This window comes from Scylla paramamosain, chromosome 24 (genome assembly GCF_035594125.1).
Source record: "Scylla paramamosain isolate STU-SP2022 chromosome 24, ASM3559412v1, whole genome shotgun sequence".
NCBI classification, from domain to species: Eukaryota; Metazoa; Arthropoda; class Malacostraca; order Decapoda; family Portunidae; genus Scylla; species Scylla paramamosain.
In genome coordinates this window covers 6,875,185-6,894,873 of record NC_087174.1, presented here as the reverse complement: position 1 = coordinate 6,894,873, position 19,689 = coordinate 6,875,185, and the positions used below count along the sequence as shown (strand labels likewise).

General features: G+C 37.8%; 1 protein-coding gene across 1 annotated transcript; it reads left to right on the top strand.

Moving 5' to 3' along the window:
• Positions 1-8,288: 8,288 nt before the first annotated feature.
• LOC135112663 (superkiller complex protein 8-like) lies at positions 8,289-19,047 on the top strand. The gene is made up of 7 exons (XM_064027292.1): positions 8,289-8,442; positions 11,894-12,063; positions 13,231-13,444; positions 13,917-14,090; positions 14,408-14,595; positions 15,243-15,414; positions 16,106-19,047. Exons 1-7 carry the CDS (start codon positions 8,440-8,442, stop codon positions 16,193-16,195), a joined length of 1,011 nt encoding a protein of 336 aa, XP_063883362.1. The 5' UTR covers positions 8,289-8,439; the 3' UTR covers positions 16,196-19,047.
• The last annotated feature ends 642 nt before the right edge of the window (positions 19,048-19,689 follow it).

Below are 19,689 nucleotides of genomic sequence, written 5' to 3'. Positions count from 1 at the left end.
TACTTGGGATTCAAATGGAATAGATATTGTCTAAAAGTCATACTTGTATTTATCAAGATCATTTTTACCTGTGAACCACATTGTTATGGTTGTCAGATGTTTTAGTGCAGCTAGAGATTGGTTGTTTACATAACTCTGTTCATAGTGTGTGTGTGTGTGTGTGTGTGTGTGTGTGTGTGTGTGTGTGTGTGTGTGTGTGTATGTATGTATGTGTGTGTGTGTGTGTGTGTGTGTGTGTGTGTGTGTGTGTGTGTGTGTGTGTGTGTGTGTGTGTGTGTGTGTGTGATTGTGTGTGTGTGTGTGGTAGGGTCTTTTCCAGTGGGATGCCCGAAGTCACTAACATTTGTCGCGGCACACTCTCTGCATAGTGAAGTATGTAAATATCACCACCACAAACTCAAAATACAGATGTAATTATTTCTGGGGGATTAGTTTTAAGTCTCTGGGCATTTTCAGGAAGCTTAATGCAGTTCCACTCTACCAGGGGACACTAAATCTATGGCCAATAGCTTCTGACAGCCATCTAATACAGCCTTCCACAGCATCATGTGTTGTGGAGAGGATTGCTTTCACCAGATTCATGCCTTAATCCAGACCATTATCAATGTCAGTGTCAATGAACTCAAAGCAAACATTGCTGAATTTTTCAGGTAAGGTTTAGTATTGCTCCTTGTGGGAAATATTATTCTGTAGGAAGACACTGTACTGCTCTGCCTTCACTTCTTCAGGTCACTAGCCACGAGGTGAGCAGTGCAGCCTCTGTTGAAAGTGGAGGTGTGTGTATAAAGGAAACCCCTGCAGTGATTTGCATGCAGTCTGAAACACTACTTCACAGCTATAATGCTGCACATGAGTGCCACAGTTTTTGTGCTGTTCTCTGGGAATTCACGTGATCTTAGAGAGAATCTGTCACCTGCAGGAATTCAAGATTAGGAATAACAAATTGTTGTGAGTTTCATACATTAACAGGCCAGAAAACTATCCCTTTAATTAACAGATGAGGTTCATGGTAAAACTTTTGTAATCATGGAAGAAAAATGTTGGATTTGGTATCATAATTTTAAAAGCCCCTTTTCTTATTTAAAAGTCAGACAATTTCTGTGTGACAGTTGTGCACTCTGGCCAGAAGCTTTATCCACAGAGTGTGATTCCAGGTGTCTTTTTGTCAAACGCCAAGCTGTTCTGTAGTTAATAATAATAACAGTGTTTGTAGGTGAAGATTAGTTAGAAAACATATTTTTTATATTACCCTTAGGTTTAAATTAATTTCAAGTATTAATATATGCTCTATTTTGTAACTATATTTTTTGATAATGTAAAAACATACACATCAGTATTATGTGCATATTATTTATTGCTTGGTTGTAACACCAGGAGAACAAATATGTGACATGACTAATCATGCGCATTAGGATGACAGACGCAAAATTGATCGGTAAGTTCAGACTCCAATTCCGCCCAAACATAAGCTGAAATTATTGTTGTGTTGACAATACATGTGTGAGTCCCTAAACGTTCATGTGTAAATACTAAATATATATAATTATGTACATACCTATTTTTTGTGCTCCTTTGGTCATGTGAACATTTAGTGAAGATCATAATACAATACATCATTTCAAAGTATATGTTAAAAGTAATCATTCATGTACACTGTTGCATGTGTGAAAGGCATCTCAGTGTTTGACATGCCTTGTGCAGCATTATGCATGATGCACCTTGGCAGATCTTATGTAAAATAACTTAATTTAGCTTTATCTTTCTCGGCTGGTTTTATATTTGTAGTAAATATCATCCCTACAGATTTGAATTTTTTATTTTTTTTATTTTACGTTTCTAGAATCTTGCCTTTTCTCATCCAACTCTCAGTTCTCTGCACAAGATAGGATGCTGTATCTTACTTATTTCTGCTGTGTATGGAGGAACTCACTCAGAATACTGATAAAGAATGAAAATACATCTCCAGTTCACATGTGTTGTGAGATATGTAAACAAACTAGTATATGTATAAATAAAAATTTCTTGAGTATATCTTGTGCATAAATGTGTGTGTGTGTGAATCCGACAAAAGTTAAATCCCTACATTGTTATGTCCAGTGTGTTCACACAAACGTTATCATCTGCAAGAATGTCATCGACACATGCATTGTATTTGTTATCAGTGTTCACTAATGTGATGTATTGGTGTCATCACGAGACCAAAGAAGTGAACTACAACAGCTGACTTGGGATCAATGCCTGTCTTATTTTGTAGTACACATTCAGATAAAAAAAAGAAAAAATTATAATTTTTCCCCCTTTATAACGAGAGAAGTTGTCATATATTCATGTGTTGTTCAGTTTCACTTTTATAAATAATACAAACTACCATTTAGTTAATTGAAGGTGCTCTTTATATTTAGGTAATTTTTTGTCTTCAATTAATTTCAAACAAACACAAAATTTTATAAAGGCCATTTTAGTTTATTTCAATTATATGTTACAACTCTGTTAGGGCAAGGACGAAACACATGGCAAAATGTAACAAAAAAAAAATATATACATATAGAACAAGAATACCACATGAGGTGCACACTACAAAGCATCCTGTCACCAACTCGAAAGCACAGTGCCTCGCCCTCACCTGCCAAGCTTGGAGCATTGAAACAATTAGCATTACTTACAGCAGAGGCAGTGACAGGATGTGTAGTGGATGTGGTGACCTGAAAGCCAAATGTATGACTAGGAAGTTACTTAAAATTTGGTCACTCCCTTCATATTGGATAAATTACACACACACACACACACACACACACACACACACACACACACACACACACACACACACACACACACACACACACACACACACACACACACACACACACACACTAGGTAAATACACACACACACACACACACACACACACACTATGAAACCTAAAATATTAATTTGTATGAAGTTGGTGGGTAAGACCAGACTACCTTACCTGGTCAGTGATGAATGGGATGAGAATGAACTGACATTAAATACCTGCTGCATGAAGACAGGATAACAATAAGTGCTGGCTGCAAAAGACAATACATACTCCTTTACTGAAATAAGTGTGTACCTCCTAAAGTGCCTGAGTTATTGCTGAAGTTTCTTTGCAGAAACTCCTCCTGTCATCAATATTTCAACAAACATGAGCAATGTGTAGTCAAAACAAAATTTCTTGACCAAAACTAGGTATTTACATAAGGAGTTGATTTATTTTTGTTGTATGCTGAACCAATGCAATTTTAAGAGAGGAATTTTTCTGTATTTTCTAATGCCTGAAATGCATCATTGGTAAGGGGATTTCATACATGCTGTGTAGGTGTAAGGCTCACACACCTGGCTACTATGGAAAGCCTTTGTGCCTCCATCAGACATGATTGCAGAAGGTGAATACCACACACCTGTAGTCTGATGGAAGGTTGTCCTCAGTGTTCACTCATGTAAGGAAGTATTACAAAATTTAGTGTTTAGTTGTTGGCCTCATAGTGTGTCTGCAGTCTGTCCTGTCCTGCACAACAGTGTCATAACATTACTACATCACTGCTTTCTTAGGATTGTCTCCACTTTGTGTGGCTGTCTGTCTTGCTCCCTCATAAGTTAGTGAGCCATTCATGAATATATTGTATTTATGAATACTGTATTTATTTTTATTGTTCATGTTATTGTAATAAATAGTGAAGTCTGTGATATATTTTGAATACTATTCAAATGCTAGGAAAAACTATGCTTCTTTTGTTTCTTTTTCATGGTTTAGAGTTAGTATATTTATCTTGTATATAACAAGTATCTGATAGTGATGGATACTTTGCATAATTATACTCTCTCTTCTTGGTTTTGTATCTACAATAATAGATGGTGGTTGTGACTGACTGAGTGACTGGCTGAGTGACTAACTAATGCACCTGAACTGGGTGTAGATACATTCCAGAAGCCGTCACTGTGTGCAGTGAGTGGTGCAGGACAGGCTGCCTGTGTGTGTGCAGTGTGGTGGTCACACCTCAGACCAGCAGAAGGATAACTCCCTACTTATAACTTGTAGTAATCCTCTCCTATGTTTCTCATTTTCAGTGTGGTAATCTTTATATTTTTTCTCAAAAAAAACATATCAATTATAATAGGAATAATTTATCTGTCTAACTGCTATAGGTTTTATTATCAAATGTCATTAATTTGAACTTGCAGTCTTTCACTTTCACAGGAAGGACATTTCATTCTACATAATAGCAAAGTAAATCTTAGTATTGTGTTGCTTTTTTGGAAGTGTTCAACATTTTTTTTGCTACATTACATTGATTTTATTGTATCAATGGAAACTTGGAATAAAAAGGAAGCTGAATTTCACAGTAATATATGTGTAAGTGACAAGTAACATGTTATTTGGTTGCTGATGGTTATGAAAATAGTTGTGGTGCATCCATGAGTACCAATGAATCTGTGGTTGATAGTGTCTGTTCCATGTATCTCAGTGGTTCCCAAACTATCTAATATTATGCCCTCTTGCTGCTCCTAGCACACCTGCACACCCGTTCCTTTACTTTGTCAGTGGTTGTGTTGTGATGGTTCAGCAGCATCAGTGTGGTTGCTATTGGTAACATGTGCAAGACACATAGCTAAGGAGAGCTGAATTGATAGAGAATAGATTAGGCTGACTGATGGAATTATACTTTGCATGAGCATAAGGACAAATATTTGTTACATAACAATTTAAGAAAATAAGTAAAGCTGCAAGAAATCATCAGACCTATACATGACAGTCCCTCTATAAGACATAGTTGCCTATTTCCATGTTTCATTTTCACCCATTGTTCTTGGAATTATTCCATTATATAATTTTTAAAACAGTGTTTTGCAGCAAATGATTTCATTGCCCCCTAAAGAAGGTGTACCCCCAGTTTGGAAACCTCTGGTATATCTGAATCCCTTGCCTTTTTGGACGTATATAATGGGATTGTAATGATGGTAATGGTGGTGTCAGTAGTCATGTTAGCAAGGATGGAGGAGATACAGAGGGAGCAGCACACCTTGATGATGATGAAGCTACTCTTGCTCCACTGAGGTCCATAACTTGTTACCTTGCAGAAAGACATGTTAACTTGATATGAATAAGTGCATATACTAATGACAATATTACTCATAATATTCTATATGTTATATACAGCAGAATTCTATTTAACTGAAGTATATATATCTGAAGCTCCACACAGGAAAATTCTCCAGACTGGACTCGATATATGGACTTAAATACCAAAAATAAATGAAATCCAAACAATTTGCATGCATCACAAGGTAGACAGTTTGTCTTCAGCAAGTCTTACTAATCTACAACTCACCTGGCAAATACTTATCTAATTTACTAAAAGTCCTTTCTTTCTCACTGCCACAGATTAATTATACTGTTAGTGTTATCAGCCAGGAATTTCATCAGATAAAAGCAAAAGAGAAAATTTATGAGAAAAGCTAGCTTCTCTGAATTCTTAAATTATCAAAAGTAGTCTGGCCTGCCAAACCATTCATTTAAATGGGACTCTACTGTATAATGAAAACTAAATACAGTTTAAGTACTACAGTTTATTTAGTGAAATCATATCAAGTTCAAAGTTGAATTCAGAAAGATAAATATTTATCTCAAATGTTATTTTTGTAACCATCATAGCTGTGCAGGACACTTCTAGGGCACTGAGCACTGTAGGATTGCACTTGTAATGTTTAGACAGTATACAGACTTGTCAAAGATATAAGTATATATATTTTGCTGAAAGATATTGTGCCAAACTTTAGTATTTTATACCAAAGACCAGTAAGGCAGACCCAGTAATCCTTCCCACTATATTCTATTCAGATTAACTTCACAGATTAACTTCACGGATAAAATTCTGCCTTTTCACTCTTTCAATGCTCCTCAGTCCTTCACTTCACAGGCCAACCCATCCCTTACTTCCCTTTCCATAGTTGTGATCAGTGGCTGTCAGGAGCAGAAGGCAGTGGAATGGTGAATGCTGGTAGAGGTAGTCAGTGCATGTCTGCCAAGCTAATTTGAGCACACACACACACACACACACACACACACACACACACACACACACACACACACACACACACACACACACACACACACACATTAGTATTATTACAGCGAGGAGGATGTGCAGATAATCTGAGACCTGATTAATGACAGAGACACTTTAAGAAGCAAATATTCTTTACTGTATTTCTAATGATTTGAAGGCTTGTTCAGCTCTGTAAAATTTCACATATCACTATTTTGTATCTTTTGAGAACTCCTTGACTCCAGACAACAAAGTGTCCCAAACAACGTCCTTGCATGGATCATTTGGCATTTCATATGTGGTAAAATTCCTTTATTCTTTTAAGTATTTTTTTGCAAGTACTAATATAAATACTGTGTAAGTAAATTCATGACACCTGTTCTCAGCAAACCATGCAAGACCAAACCTAAGATTTGTGTGAACATTTCAGCCAAGGGAGAATTGTTTAACTTGAATTATGAACAAACAGAATTCCTAAAGTTGTGCTTCCACTGGCCCAGAGGTCAGTCGTCTACTTCACTGTACTGTGCCCACAAGTCGGTGTTAAATGATACATACTACCAAGGATAAGTATACAGTACTGCCTTTTGCTGTCACATACAAAACCTCATAACAGTGATTGTTAAACAGTGTAACAATGATAACTCCGTACTATATAGGTGTCATCTTGTTGGTAAGGGTGTGTGTTCGTATGTGTGTAACATGTTACAGAAAAAGCTTCTTATGTATCCTCTCCTAGGTATCTGATAGACTGAATGTTGGGTAAACGGTGGAGAAATAATTGACTTAACAAACTCTCTGCGTCACATTCTTGATTGTTAGACATTGGTGGCTGAGTGTAGCATCCCCGTAGCCTGCCTTTCCCTCGTCCTCTTGGCTCACACTGCCCATCTCTGAACCCAAGAATCAAGGCATCACATCTGTGTATCTTCGCATCAAGACGTTAAGTCAAGTTTTTCTCTAATACACTTTTTGTGTTGTGTCTCGTAAGTGCTATCACGTTTGCAGAGTTTTGTAAAATCCTGTATATTTACCTTGTACAGTTGTTGTTGCATCTCAAAGCTAAAAATAAAATGACACTAAAATCCTGCTTCTTCACGCTGAACCTTATGATCTTTTGTAAGGATGAAGAGATGGAATAATTAATCTGAAACATGCCAAAGTTTGCTATTATAATTTTTCAGAATGATGAACTTCACATGATGGCATCTTCCTAGTATTATTTCTCTCTCTCTCTCTCTCTCTCTCTCTCTCTCTCTCTCTCTCTCTCTCTCTCTCTCTCTCTCTCTCTCTCTCTCTCTCTCTCTCTCTCTGTGTGTGTGTGTAGTGACTATAGTGTAACATTATTTTGTTCACTCTTGTAAATTAAGAGACTGGGGAACTTCACCAAAGCCATGTTCAATCAGTAAGATGCAGGTAAGTATTACAACCAAAGTAAATGCTTAATCAAGAACCTGCAGGTAAGTAAGAATCGCCCCTAAGCCAACATGGCTTGTCTATAGACAACAAGTAGCCAACCTAAAGTACAGACATAAGTAAGAAAATAAAAGAACATTATGCTAGAAGTCTTGTTGATTTTTAATGGGGATCTTTTGGTCTTAACAAGGCTGTTTGATTTATAACTACTGTATAAGTAAATTATAAGATTGAGGTGATATTGAGATAGCTACTTATAGTGTTTGATGCGGTATAGAATTATAACTAATGTCAGTTCATCGCGAATATCCCTCAAATTAATTACTCCTGCTAAACTACCCCATTTTTCCCTTTGGAGACTATGAAGGTCTCAGTGATTTTACAGCAGTATCTTTTGTCACCCCACGTCCCCATTCTTTCTGGCTATGGAAAGCCTTTATTGCTTTCATTATAATCCTTATTGGTATTTTGCAGCATTGAGCAGTATAATCACCCCTTAACAACCATTGCACGCTGTTCAGCTTTAGGGAGATGCCGGGTGTCGTCAGGATGTGGTCCTTTGGCAACAGTGTTAAGTCTTTATTTAATCACAAAGCTATAAAGGTTATTTCAGATGATTATTTAAAATATTTTTAGTAAAGATACCTAAAAGAAAAAAAATATTGGGTGTGGAAATTAGGGCAAGGGGCGAGCGGGGTAGTGGCATCTCTTCATTTCATAACATATGGCTATAAAGCTTATTTCAACTGATTACTGAAAATCTACCGAGTAAGAATATATGAAAACTGTATAGTGAAATTAGTGTGGACTGGAGATCATGGGTAAGGAGCGAGCGCGACAGCGGGTTAGCGTGAATAGTAGCGTGTAGGCCCTTGGTGCGGGCGGCCACTCACAGCACCAAGCACAGCTAGACCACCTCCAGCTGCGGCGCGCCGGGGGCCACACACTACTCAGCAGCATGGTGAGTGTTCCGCGGCAGTTTTTTCCACCGGTTTGCAGGTAGAGGTAATGCAAGGATATACATGGCGTCATGTCCTTACTCCAGAGGGCAATAGGGAGCATTATACAGGCTGTCACCACCATCTGTAAGGCGGCGTGGTCTGGGGGACTGACAGGCTTTGTGACGTGTTTTGTGTTGGTGGCGACTGCTGGGTATTTAAGATCAGGAACTTGTGAGGTGGGGTGTATTTGCATATATTGTAGTGAAGTGTCACGTAGCAGTGTGATGAAGGCGTGTCACTGCTGGCAGCCGTGACCCCATGGCTGTGGGCCTCTTTGCTTGCTGGATCTTGTGATTTCGGCCGATCGATCTCTGGACTGATGTTGTGTTCTCCGTTCTGTCTTTGATAAATTGGTATGAGGTGGTCCAACTTGTTAAAATGTGTCCTGGTGAAGGCAGAAGTGTCTTCAATCATCTGTAGGATTTTGTGAAAAGTCTCAAGAGTTAGGATTCCTATCCAGTATTCATTTTTTTTTTTTGTTGTTGTTAAAAAGGCCACACGATTTACTTACGATATAGGAAGTTTTGGTAAGGACTAATTATTGATTTCAAAGTGCTTCTATGAAGTAAAAGATCCTTTTACCACTTCCTCAGGATGCAGAGCATGACAGCAGTGGTTGATTCACATGGATACTTGGCTATGCTGCCACTTGTTTTCATAAATTGAAGTATGTATGCATTACACTGTCTCATTGTACAAGAATTTACCTTTTATTTCTGTTGGATGACATTGTTTGATTGAAAATAAGTCACATTGTTACCCGAGTACGAGTTTGTATTGCATTCTGTGTTATGAATGCATTAGGGTATTATTCCAGAATCACTTCATATTCACTTCTGTTTTCATGACATATCTCATTGGCTAGAGCTCCTTGTGTAGAGTATTTTGAACCTCATATTTATGTGTTGTAAATTAATACTAATACTGTCAGCGATTTTTGAAAATTTATTGGCTTTCTTTCGGACATGTTATCAAACAACTGGTCAAAACTGGACAGTGAGACATGTCCCACTGAGGGTGAGTCACAACTGTCTCGTTCTCTCAAGGGACAAGGGGAAGGTAGATTAGGTTTGGTTACGTTATGTTAGGTTAGGTTTGGTTAGGCTAGATTTAGTTAGGTTTGGTTTAGTTAGGTATGGTTTAGTTAGGTATGGTTTAGTTAGGTTAAAATAGGTTTGGTTTGGTTAGGTTTGGTATGGTTTTGTTAGGTTAGGTTAGGAACCCCATATATATGTATTGGAAACTTATAGTAACAATGAAAACAGAGTGATTTGAGACAGTGTTGGCAGATTATTTAAAAACATCAAAACTTATCAGAAGAAAATAGTTTGGTCTGCCATAGGTAGTTAGCAGGGAAAATGGAAATTCACCTGCATTAACCAGTCACTGGTGAGTAAAGATTCTGCCAGGAAAGGTTATCTTGCCTGATACATGTCAGTATCCCCTGAAGTGCTGCCAGGTTGACCTGCCACCAATAGGAGGAGGTGAGGCTCCTCATTAGGCTATTGTTGTACTAGTGTTCTACCTGGCTAGTGCTCCACAGAACTAGTGCCCTGCAGGAGTGTGCATGGAGGGTTCATGACAGCTTTAAGAATTTAATTTCATTTAGCTATTTCACATAATTTTTTGGCAGTAGGGTTAATATTTTAGTGTTGTTTGGCTCTCACAGCAGATGTCAAGTTTGTGGAGAGAGAAAGCAGAGAAAATAAGAAAAAAGGAAAAGTCCTGGCTCTTAAGAGTTATTTGTATCTATATACTATGCTAGCAGTCCTGCATGGGTTCATTCAGACAAAACACCACACACACATCATTTAAACTCATACCTATAATAGTGGAAAACTGCACGGTCACTTTCGAAGACATTTATTGTAATTATTTTTTTTTTATGTCCGATAATTGAAATTTTTTAGATAATACTATATTTTAGAAATCAAATAAAAACAGTTTTTCCAAAATTTCATGGCTAATATTTAGTTTGTCATTAACTAAATTAATCTAAAACTAATTTAATTGTAAACCCTGAGGGATTAAACTCCTAAACATGCAGGGGACAGACTTCACTCACACCTTACTGAGGAGCTTTGCCTTATTCTCCCAGTGGTGGGCAGCAGGCAGGTGCCGCTCCTTGGTGTGTTGTTTTTGTAGGTACAGGTCATCTTTGTACTGGTTTAAGTTTTCCAAAAGTCCATTGATAACACAGAATACTCATACAGAAAATGTCTGCAGAAAATTCATTAGTGAGCAAGGGTTTTTCTGCAGTGCTAACCATGTTGCTGAAGGTCATAGGGCAGGGAAAGAAAGATTATCTAACACTGATGATGTTTTGGTAAACTGCTATTTGCTGAGAAATAGATACTACATTAATTCAAAATAGGTAAGTCAGCAGTTTCATACATTGTTTTTATTTATTTATTATTTTTTTTTTTGCTCTCCCAAGTGCACATAAATTATGGGACTGGTGAGCTAGCATGGTTTTAGGGCAGTGGTTTTCAAACTAGTATGATGGCACACTAAGAAACAACTAATATTTTTGCAGCACACCTGCCCTTTTATAAATATAGATAACAATTTACCATAGTTTCATTATATTATGTACACAAAATACCACCCAAATCTTTACGGCACACCAAGGAGATAATGGCAGCACACTAATGTGGCGCAGCACACACTTTGAGAATCGCTGTTTTAGGATGTGGAAAGCAAATGCACACCACCTAACACTAACGAGGGAGGAGGGGGAAGTCTTTGCTCCCCTGGAATTCCCAAACTCTCTCTCTCTCTCTCTCTCTCTCTCTCTCTCTCTCTCTCTCTCTCTCTCTCTCTCTCTCTCTCTCTCTCTCTCTCTCTCTCTCTCTCTCTCTCTCTCTCTCTCTCTCTCTCTCTCTCTCTCTCTTCACAAATTTTTACTCTTATTATGGATAATATCTATTATAAATTTTTTTTCATGTAGGTATTGTTTTTAATCCACATTTTCTCTCATCATAGCCCTGTCCAGTATGGTATTCTTCACCATTATTGAATTATGACTAAATGTGTTAAGACCAGTTTAATATTTGATAGACTACATCATAAAACTTACAAAAATGACCAAAAACACTCAGAAAAAACTTAAATGAAATAAAATAGAATAATGAAGCAAAGTACTGACTGATGGAAGGCTTGGGTAAAGGAGTGCATGTGTGGAGGAGGGCTTAATGGAGACCAGGCACTTGAACACACACGAAGGAAGTGTTTGAATAGGGAAAGGTGGTAGTACCATCTCATTGTGGAGTGCTTCTGGAGGAAGTGAGGCATCAGAGGGATAGATGTGGTTAAAGATTAGTTACTTTTAAAGTTCTGTATTACACTGATATCTGGTGTAGTGGACAAAGGGTGTCTCTATATTAGTAACACAGCTTTGTCTTCTTTCAGTTCTCCCTCCTGAACAAAAGAGAAAATGCCCACTCAGAGGGCATCTGGGCTTGTGCTTGGGGCCACTTTGTTCCTGAGGACAAATCAAAGGAAAAATCCTCTGAAGAAAAAGATGAAAATAAAGAAAATGAAGATACGCAGAATGAAGAGGACAAAAATGTGCCTGATATGTGAGTTCTGTGGTGTCTAGGTTTGTATTGATGATGGTAATAGTTATACTGTAACAGTAATGACAATAATAGTTATTACAATTGATGTTTATTCAGTTATTAAGAGCTGCTGTAGATTTTTAATTCATTTAAGATTTGTAAGTAGTATGGTCAAGCCTAGAGAATGAATTTTTAGGACTGCATAAATGTGAAATCGAGTACGTAATAGATATTGATATGTTTACTTGGCATTATATGTACAGTAGAATTTCTGAATACAAACGAATCTGAACACAAATTTTTTCTGAATCTGAATATCATACAAATGTTTTTTTTAATTATGAACACAAATTTCCTTTTGATTACAAATGTAGCACCTTTGCCTGTTTTAATGGCAATATATGGAATTTGTGATATGAATTGCCTGCTTCAACAAATTAAACTCATGTTCAGAGGTTCTGCTGTATCTTGTGCAAGTTAAGTTTATATGACTGGGTCTATCAGTGGTGGAGCTGGCCCATGTGGCATCCTGGCCAAACTTCAACATTGGCACTCCCCATACCACCACCCCATCTGTAGAAGTTGACATTTATTTCATTACTTATTAAGACAATCAGAATTACACCAGCAAACATTGTTACAGTAAATACAGACAGTACAGTACAAACAAACAAAACAGCACAAAAATAAGTTTTATTGGGTGGTGCTTGCTGCCACCATGGTGATGCCACCCTGGGTGACTGCCCATTTTGCCCTCAGCAAAGTCTGCCCCTGGAGTGTATTGAGCAGTAGCTCTTACAGGACCTATCTAAGATAATGATAATGAGATATCAGGCACAAGTAAATTAAAATTATTCTGTAGTTATATTGCATAGAATATGATATTTTAAACAGTAAATTAAAACACATTATCCAGTGAAAAATTCTTATCACTGAATAGATGGGGAGAAGGAAGTGGAATTGTAAACTAACAAATGGAGAATGAATAATGTACTGCAAATGAGTTTTGTAGGAACATGTTATCCTAGTTACATTTTACTCCTAGCTATCCTGTGTAAGTTTCCCTGAGTAACATTAAAGAGAGTTGATAATAGGTGTATTTTAAAACATTTTGGGCCATAGTGTGATGATAGTTACTCATAATGGTAAATTGTACCTTGTCCTTGTGTGTGCGTGCCTGGCGGTCAGAGAGCAGAAGTATGTGGTGACAGGCGGGCTGGATGACCTGGTGAGGGTATGGCAGTGGGGTGGCGAGGGTGATGATGAGTTGGCGCTGCTGCACACCCTGGAGGGGCACTCGCTGGGGGTCATCTCAGTGGATGTGAACCCTTCAGGTACCATTGCAGCCTCCTCCTCCCTGGACTCCACCATCCGCCTCTGGAATCTCCACACCGGGGAACAGGTGAGGCAGAGTGTGCACCTCATGCCTTTCTTAATGTTTCTTACTGAGTTTTCCATTGCTTGTATCTTGACCTTTCTTCCTTTATTCATTTAATAAAATTATCATGTCCATTTCTCATGTTTGCCTTTGTCACCATTGTGGAAATGTATTTTAAGAATAGCAGTTGCTTCTTTTGTGATATATCATGGAGCTTCTTTGACTTCATTAACATATTGGTAATAAATTGGGAACAGTATTGGCAAATTGAAACACCACTTTAGTCAAATAACATTACTTCATAATTTCAGTGATATTAATATTATAAACATGTTGTCATCATTGGTCATTGTTAGCAACAGGACAGCAAAGATAACCAAAATCCACTCAGACCTTGGCAGTCATCTCAACCTGATATGCCAGACTTGTGTTCATCTTTGTGTGTTGTCATGTGTCCCATCCTTGCCTCAGTGCTTACCATCACCATCATCTGCAGCTCCAAAGTATTGACTGTGGCCCGGTGGAGGCATGGTCTGTGGGGTTCAGTCCTGAGGGGAACCACATTGCCTCAGGAAACTATGCAGGGAAAATCAACATTTATGCCACGGAAGGAGGCCACCATGTTACCACCCTGGACACCCGAGGCCGCTTCACCTACTCCATTGCCTACGTGAGTCACCATGAGAGTCTGTGACCCTCTAACCAGTTGCTGTGCCCGACCGATTTTTTTTTTTTTTCTCCTGTCCACCTTTCTTATTTACCTTGACCACCCTGTTTAGTTTTTTGTGTGTTTATTGCAGACTAGATTTCTGATGATCCACTTTATCATGTCTTGAATTATATTGATAGTCAGTTTAATTTAATCTTAATTTCCTTTATCTGTGTAGCTCTTATTTTATTTTGTCTGTCCATGTAAGCCATGTTTTTTTTTTTAAGCCTGTGGAAAAGGGTAATGTTTAATTGTAATTCTGTTTCCTTTCCATTCAGAGTCGTGATGGGAAGTATGTTGCTAGTGGTGCCATTGATGGGTTCATCAATGTGTTTGACGTGGAGAGTGGCAAGCTGGTGCACACCCTGGAAGGCCACGCCATGACCATCCGCTCCATCACCTTCTCCCCGGATTCCCAGCTGCTGCTCACTGCAGCTGACGATGGACACATGAAGATGTATGATGTGTAAGTAATGGAGGTTCAGGAAGAGGCTCAGGTTGTTTATCTTCTTGTGAGTTTGTGCTTATTTACAGTGATATATAGAAATGCATTCTTGATACCTTACCACATACCTTTTTTCTCTCAACATTCCTGTGAAAAATTTTCTTGTATTTTTCATGGTAAATATATGATGAGCTCATGAATGGTCATGTAATGTATTTATCCAAAATTTACTAGTTTGGATATTTGTGTATCATGTGAGAGATTGAAGTATAATTTTAATGTTGTGTTCCTTTGATCAGGTTGTGTATGTATATTTAATTTTTTTCTTTTCACTTTGTATGTGTATTTGGCTTATAATTTAAACAAGATGACTATTTTTAAATATCAGTTGATCTCATGTATGTGTGTATATGGCAGTGTTGTCATTTTCATTAGCCAAGTAACTTGCCACACGCACTACCACTGTGTTCTGTACTTCCCTTTAATTTTAAGTACTCTGATCTGCTTAGAAATCAATTGCCATGTTTTTAAGGAGATTGTCAGCATATCAGAAGACTTGAGATTGAAGGAAAGGGAGAAAGTGGAAGTGAGTGCAACATGTTTCTTGACTCCTGATGATTGTTCGGGGTTGAATACTTATCTGTATCTATATGTATATGTTTATGCAGGAAGAGCAGCAACCTGGCATGTACCCTGTCAGGCCATGGCTCCTGGGTACTCAGTGTAGACTTCGCACCAGACCAGCAACACTTTGTCTCCTCCTCCTCAGACCACACTGTCAAGGTGTGGGATTTTGCACAGCGGAACTGTGTCCACACCTTCAAGGATCATCATGACCAGGTGGGCATGTGGGCATTGTAGGGCAAGGGGAAGCTGGGAAATACAGAGACCAGGATTGAATTTTTATTTGTTTGTTTATGTTTCGGAAAAATTATTGTACTGCGCATTGTCTATCCATAATTTTATACTGTCTTTGTCCATCCATCCTTTTCATGAAAATGTACAAAAGCACCTGGTGGGAATTTTATTTTATGTTTAGATGAAAAAGGTATTTTTATTCATTGCACTAGTATATCTCTGTCTTAGTTGTCTGGTGCTCACTGACCTAAACTTCACCACAGATGATTTGGTAGTTTGGGTGTTGTCTTATACCACCATTACCAAAATTTTGGGGTTGTCTTATCTAAAAGTCATCTAATCTGCAGAAATATACAATAAATTGAATCAAGGTTATAGAGCTTCATCTCTATGAATTGCAGTAATGTAATTTTTATTTATTAATTTAATTTTTAGGCTAGAAAATGCTTATTTTACCACAGAAATAATTAAAATCTGAAAAATATAAATACCCATCAGCCACAGAAACCCATGATATACATGTACTGAGGAGTCTGCAATATAAATTTACATATATTTGCCAGAAAAATTTGTGATGTACTGAAGGTATGATGGGTCAACTCCTGATAGTTGAGGGATTGCTGTATATGTATACTTTGTTGTCCCTATTATGATATGCCTCCATTCTGTGCAGGTGTGGTGTGCCAGGTACAGCCAAGACAGCAGCAAAATTGTGAGCGTGTCAGAAGACCGGAGTGTCATAGTGTTCAACTCCCCTGTGTGAAGCGGCAGTGGCAGCCCAGTGGGTGACTGGTACAAGTGCAGATCGGCTTCCTCCACCTGGCGTATCTCACTAGTATTTATGATGTTGCTATTGTTTAAGGTATGCTTGATTGTGTGTGTTGTGTGGCTGCTTATGTGCCAATGCTGACTGGAACAGTCATGAACAATTTACATTTGTGTGACAATACCATGCAGGGATGACTGATGATTAAACATTGTGTTTGGATGTGAAAAATGTGTAGGATGCTCTCTCTCTCTCTCTCTCTCTCTCTCTCTCTCTCTCTCTCTCTCTCTCTCTCTCTCTCTCTCTCTCTCTCTCTCTCTCTCTCTCTCTCTCTCTCTCTCTCTCTCTCTCTCTCTCTCTCTCTCTCTCTCTCTCTCTCTCTTATTTTGATGCCCACCAGAAATGGGCATCATAGAGGTCAGTACAAGGCAATCCCTTGCACTTCTTACCTCACTTCATGCCTTAGGTGCCCAGGACTGGTGAGAGTCTTACAGAGGTGCACATGACTGGTGTGAATTTTGGGAAATTCGAAGGTTAGTGGCTGATTTTGTTTCATATTATCATGATTAGACATTTTTACAATCCAAAGCCACAAAGTGACAATCATGATGAGTCTGGGCTAAAGGGCATTACAAGTGATGGGCTGTTGTGGCTCATTAAAAAGACCCACTGGATCATAACATGATTAATCTTATATCTTGAATGCTAAAGCCTGATGTCAGTAAACTCTTGGTTACCATTATCATGTATAGTCATCTTTGATCTCGAGTTACACCCAAACCAGTGGTGAATATTAATTATTTTGTGGCTTAATGCAGAAAATGTGGACTTGACAGACATTAAACTTTTAGAACCTATGTTGGGATGTGTTGAGGCTGAGGTAATCACCTTTCCTTACCTGGGGTTTGGTGATATCTGTATAGATTAGGTGACAGGATATGAATGGCTTCCATGTTTTATTCAAAGACAGGTAAAATGTTCTAAGAAAAGGCAGTTTCATATCTCATTTTATTTTCTGTTATAATTTCCCAGAGAACCTGCATGGTACTGCAAAGATTACTTAAACATTTATAAAGATTGGTATTAAGGCTGGGTTTTTATCATGAGACAATGGATTGCTTTACATGTATAATTTCAGTGATGCACATTGATGACAATGCAGGACACTTATCACTGTTCATTCTCTCAATTCTATTGATAGTGAAGCCAGAATATTGATCCACCACTCAAATTTTCTTGATTCTATCCCTAACAAGAATGCGTCATAGGGACAAATCAGCATAGCTGAGTGTGATAAAAAAAGTTGATCATGATGACTGATAAATTGATATTGATAACCTTATTGGCAATAACTGGTAATAAATTTATTGTCTGATAACCAATGAATTGATAAATCCAAAATTTTGATATTAGTGATAATCTTCATCTTAGAAAACTTAGGAAATCTTAGAAAAAACTTCAAATTTACTGTTTATCTGGTCTCTTCACTAATGAAAAGTAGTTTTTTAAGTAAAATAACTACATTTGATTTTGAAAGTTTAAAAACTTGAACATGTGTATGTTCCAAAAACTAAAATGATCAGTTATTCCTAGTTTGGAACAAAGTATTGGCAATACCGATGAATCGATAACCTGCGAAAAATAATTATCGCAGAACCTGATATTGTTATTGTGAAAACTTATCGTAATAATGCCCAGCTATGCAAATGAGGCACTGTTCTTTCCATGTCAGACTGACAGTCATAAGTGTTCTGCACTTGGAAATTCTCAAGTGCACATATTAGAATACCAATTTGTGAAGCTTTAATCTTGGGTTCAGCTGGTACAATAGTTTTTGTTGCAGTAGGTGGACGGTGTGCTGCCCTGCCCTGCCTAGCCTGGCAGGTGAATGAGAACTTGGATATAGTAACAGGCTTCTATCTTAAAAACATATGCACACTATGTACAGCTATATAGTCATATACATATATTTATATATGAATATATACATTATATGGCACAGCAGTGACTAATGTAATGATTGATGATGTGAGAGGTGTTGATGTAGCCCCTGGTGTAGGGAAGATATGAGTGAATTCATTCTATACTCGCTGCTTACATCAGTGGTGTCCAGGCATAAAGAACAAAATGCTCTGTGTCATTAAGCATATTACATGGCATGCTGTTCACTGTTGTGGCCAAGCAAGGCTTACAAAACATTGTGGTGGTGGTGGTGCAGTGGTACCCATCACATGGCACCAAATTGGTACTCAAACAACCTTGACAAATTACTAGCTTAAAACCATAAGAATGTCACCTCTTACTATATTTTTGGAGAACTGTGTCCCACTAATTGTAATTCAAAATTAGTTTTTTGTGATTCTTTTCAGTTTTGGAGAACTGTGCCCCACTAATTGTAATACAAAATTAGTTTCTTGTGATTATTTTAAGTTATTAGTATCTCCATTTAGGGCAGGGATACTTAAGAACATTCATAAATTATACTTCATGCCATTATCAAAGTTAGTGCAGTGTATACAGAAAGGGGAGGTGCCATACCACCACTACAGATGGATGCTGGTTGGCTGGGCAAACAAGTCATACTGAGCTCATCTTTTGTGCCCAATCCCTTAGCCTTATTAACATTTGTATACAGTGCATAGATAGGATGTGCATTTCCTCTAATACTGAGACTATTAATTAAAATGAATATATATCTTAAGTGCTTGACAATATTCTGTCAATATAATTGTGAAGAATAACCTATTATGTGATATCACCTTGCCACCAACACAGTTTGCAAGTGTTACTCTGTTTGTAATTCATATTACTTATGTGACGTGTCACATGAAATTATAAAGTCCAAAGCACATGGTAATCTTTTTCTACTTTTGTTAGAAGTTAAGGACCACAACAGGTTTTTAGCCAACCTGCAGGTTTGTCTTTCATTTGTATCTTTAGTGATTACTTCAAAATGCTTCTTGTCATTACAAACCACCTGTCCTGAAGAAGTAGTGTTGCCAGTGGTCATGTGCTACACTGAATGTTTTTGTTAAGACTAGTTGATGATGATATTCAGCCTGATGTAAAGGGTGTAAAGTAAGTGGCAGGAGTGAATGATGAATGAGCGATGACAAATCAATGCAGTCAGAAGTTGTTCAGACATGAACCGTCTGAGAGACAGACACACTATATGTACAAGACGCAGGTTACACTACAGGATATCAAAATTGTTATGTAACTTTATAATGTTCTACCATTTCTTTGCTCTTTCAGTAAGTAGAGATCATTTTCTCTCTTTCATGTGGTATTTTCTTGGAAATTATTAGCTGTACCCGGCAGTGAAAATGTCCAGGCTGTAAGGTTAGGAGTTGTGACTATGCAACCCATGATTTACCATTGTACTGTGAGTCTGTGGGATGTAGTGAGAGTATGTGACCTGTAAAACAATGTTTGGCTGTGAGAGAGTGGGCAGGTGGGTGAGACAGAAGGGGAGGTGAGAGGGATGAGAG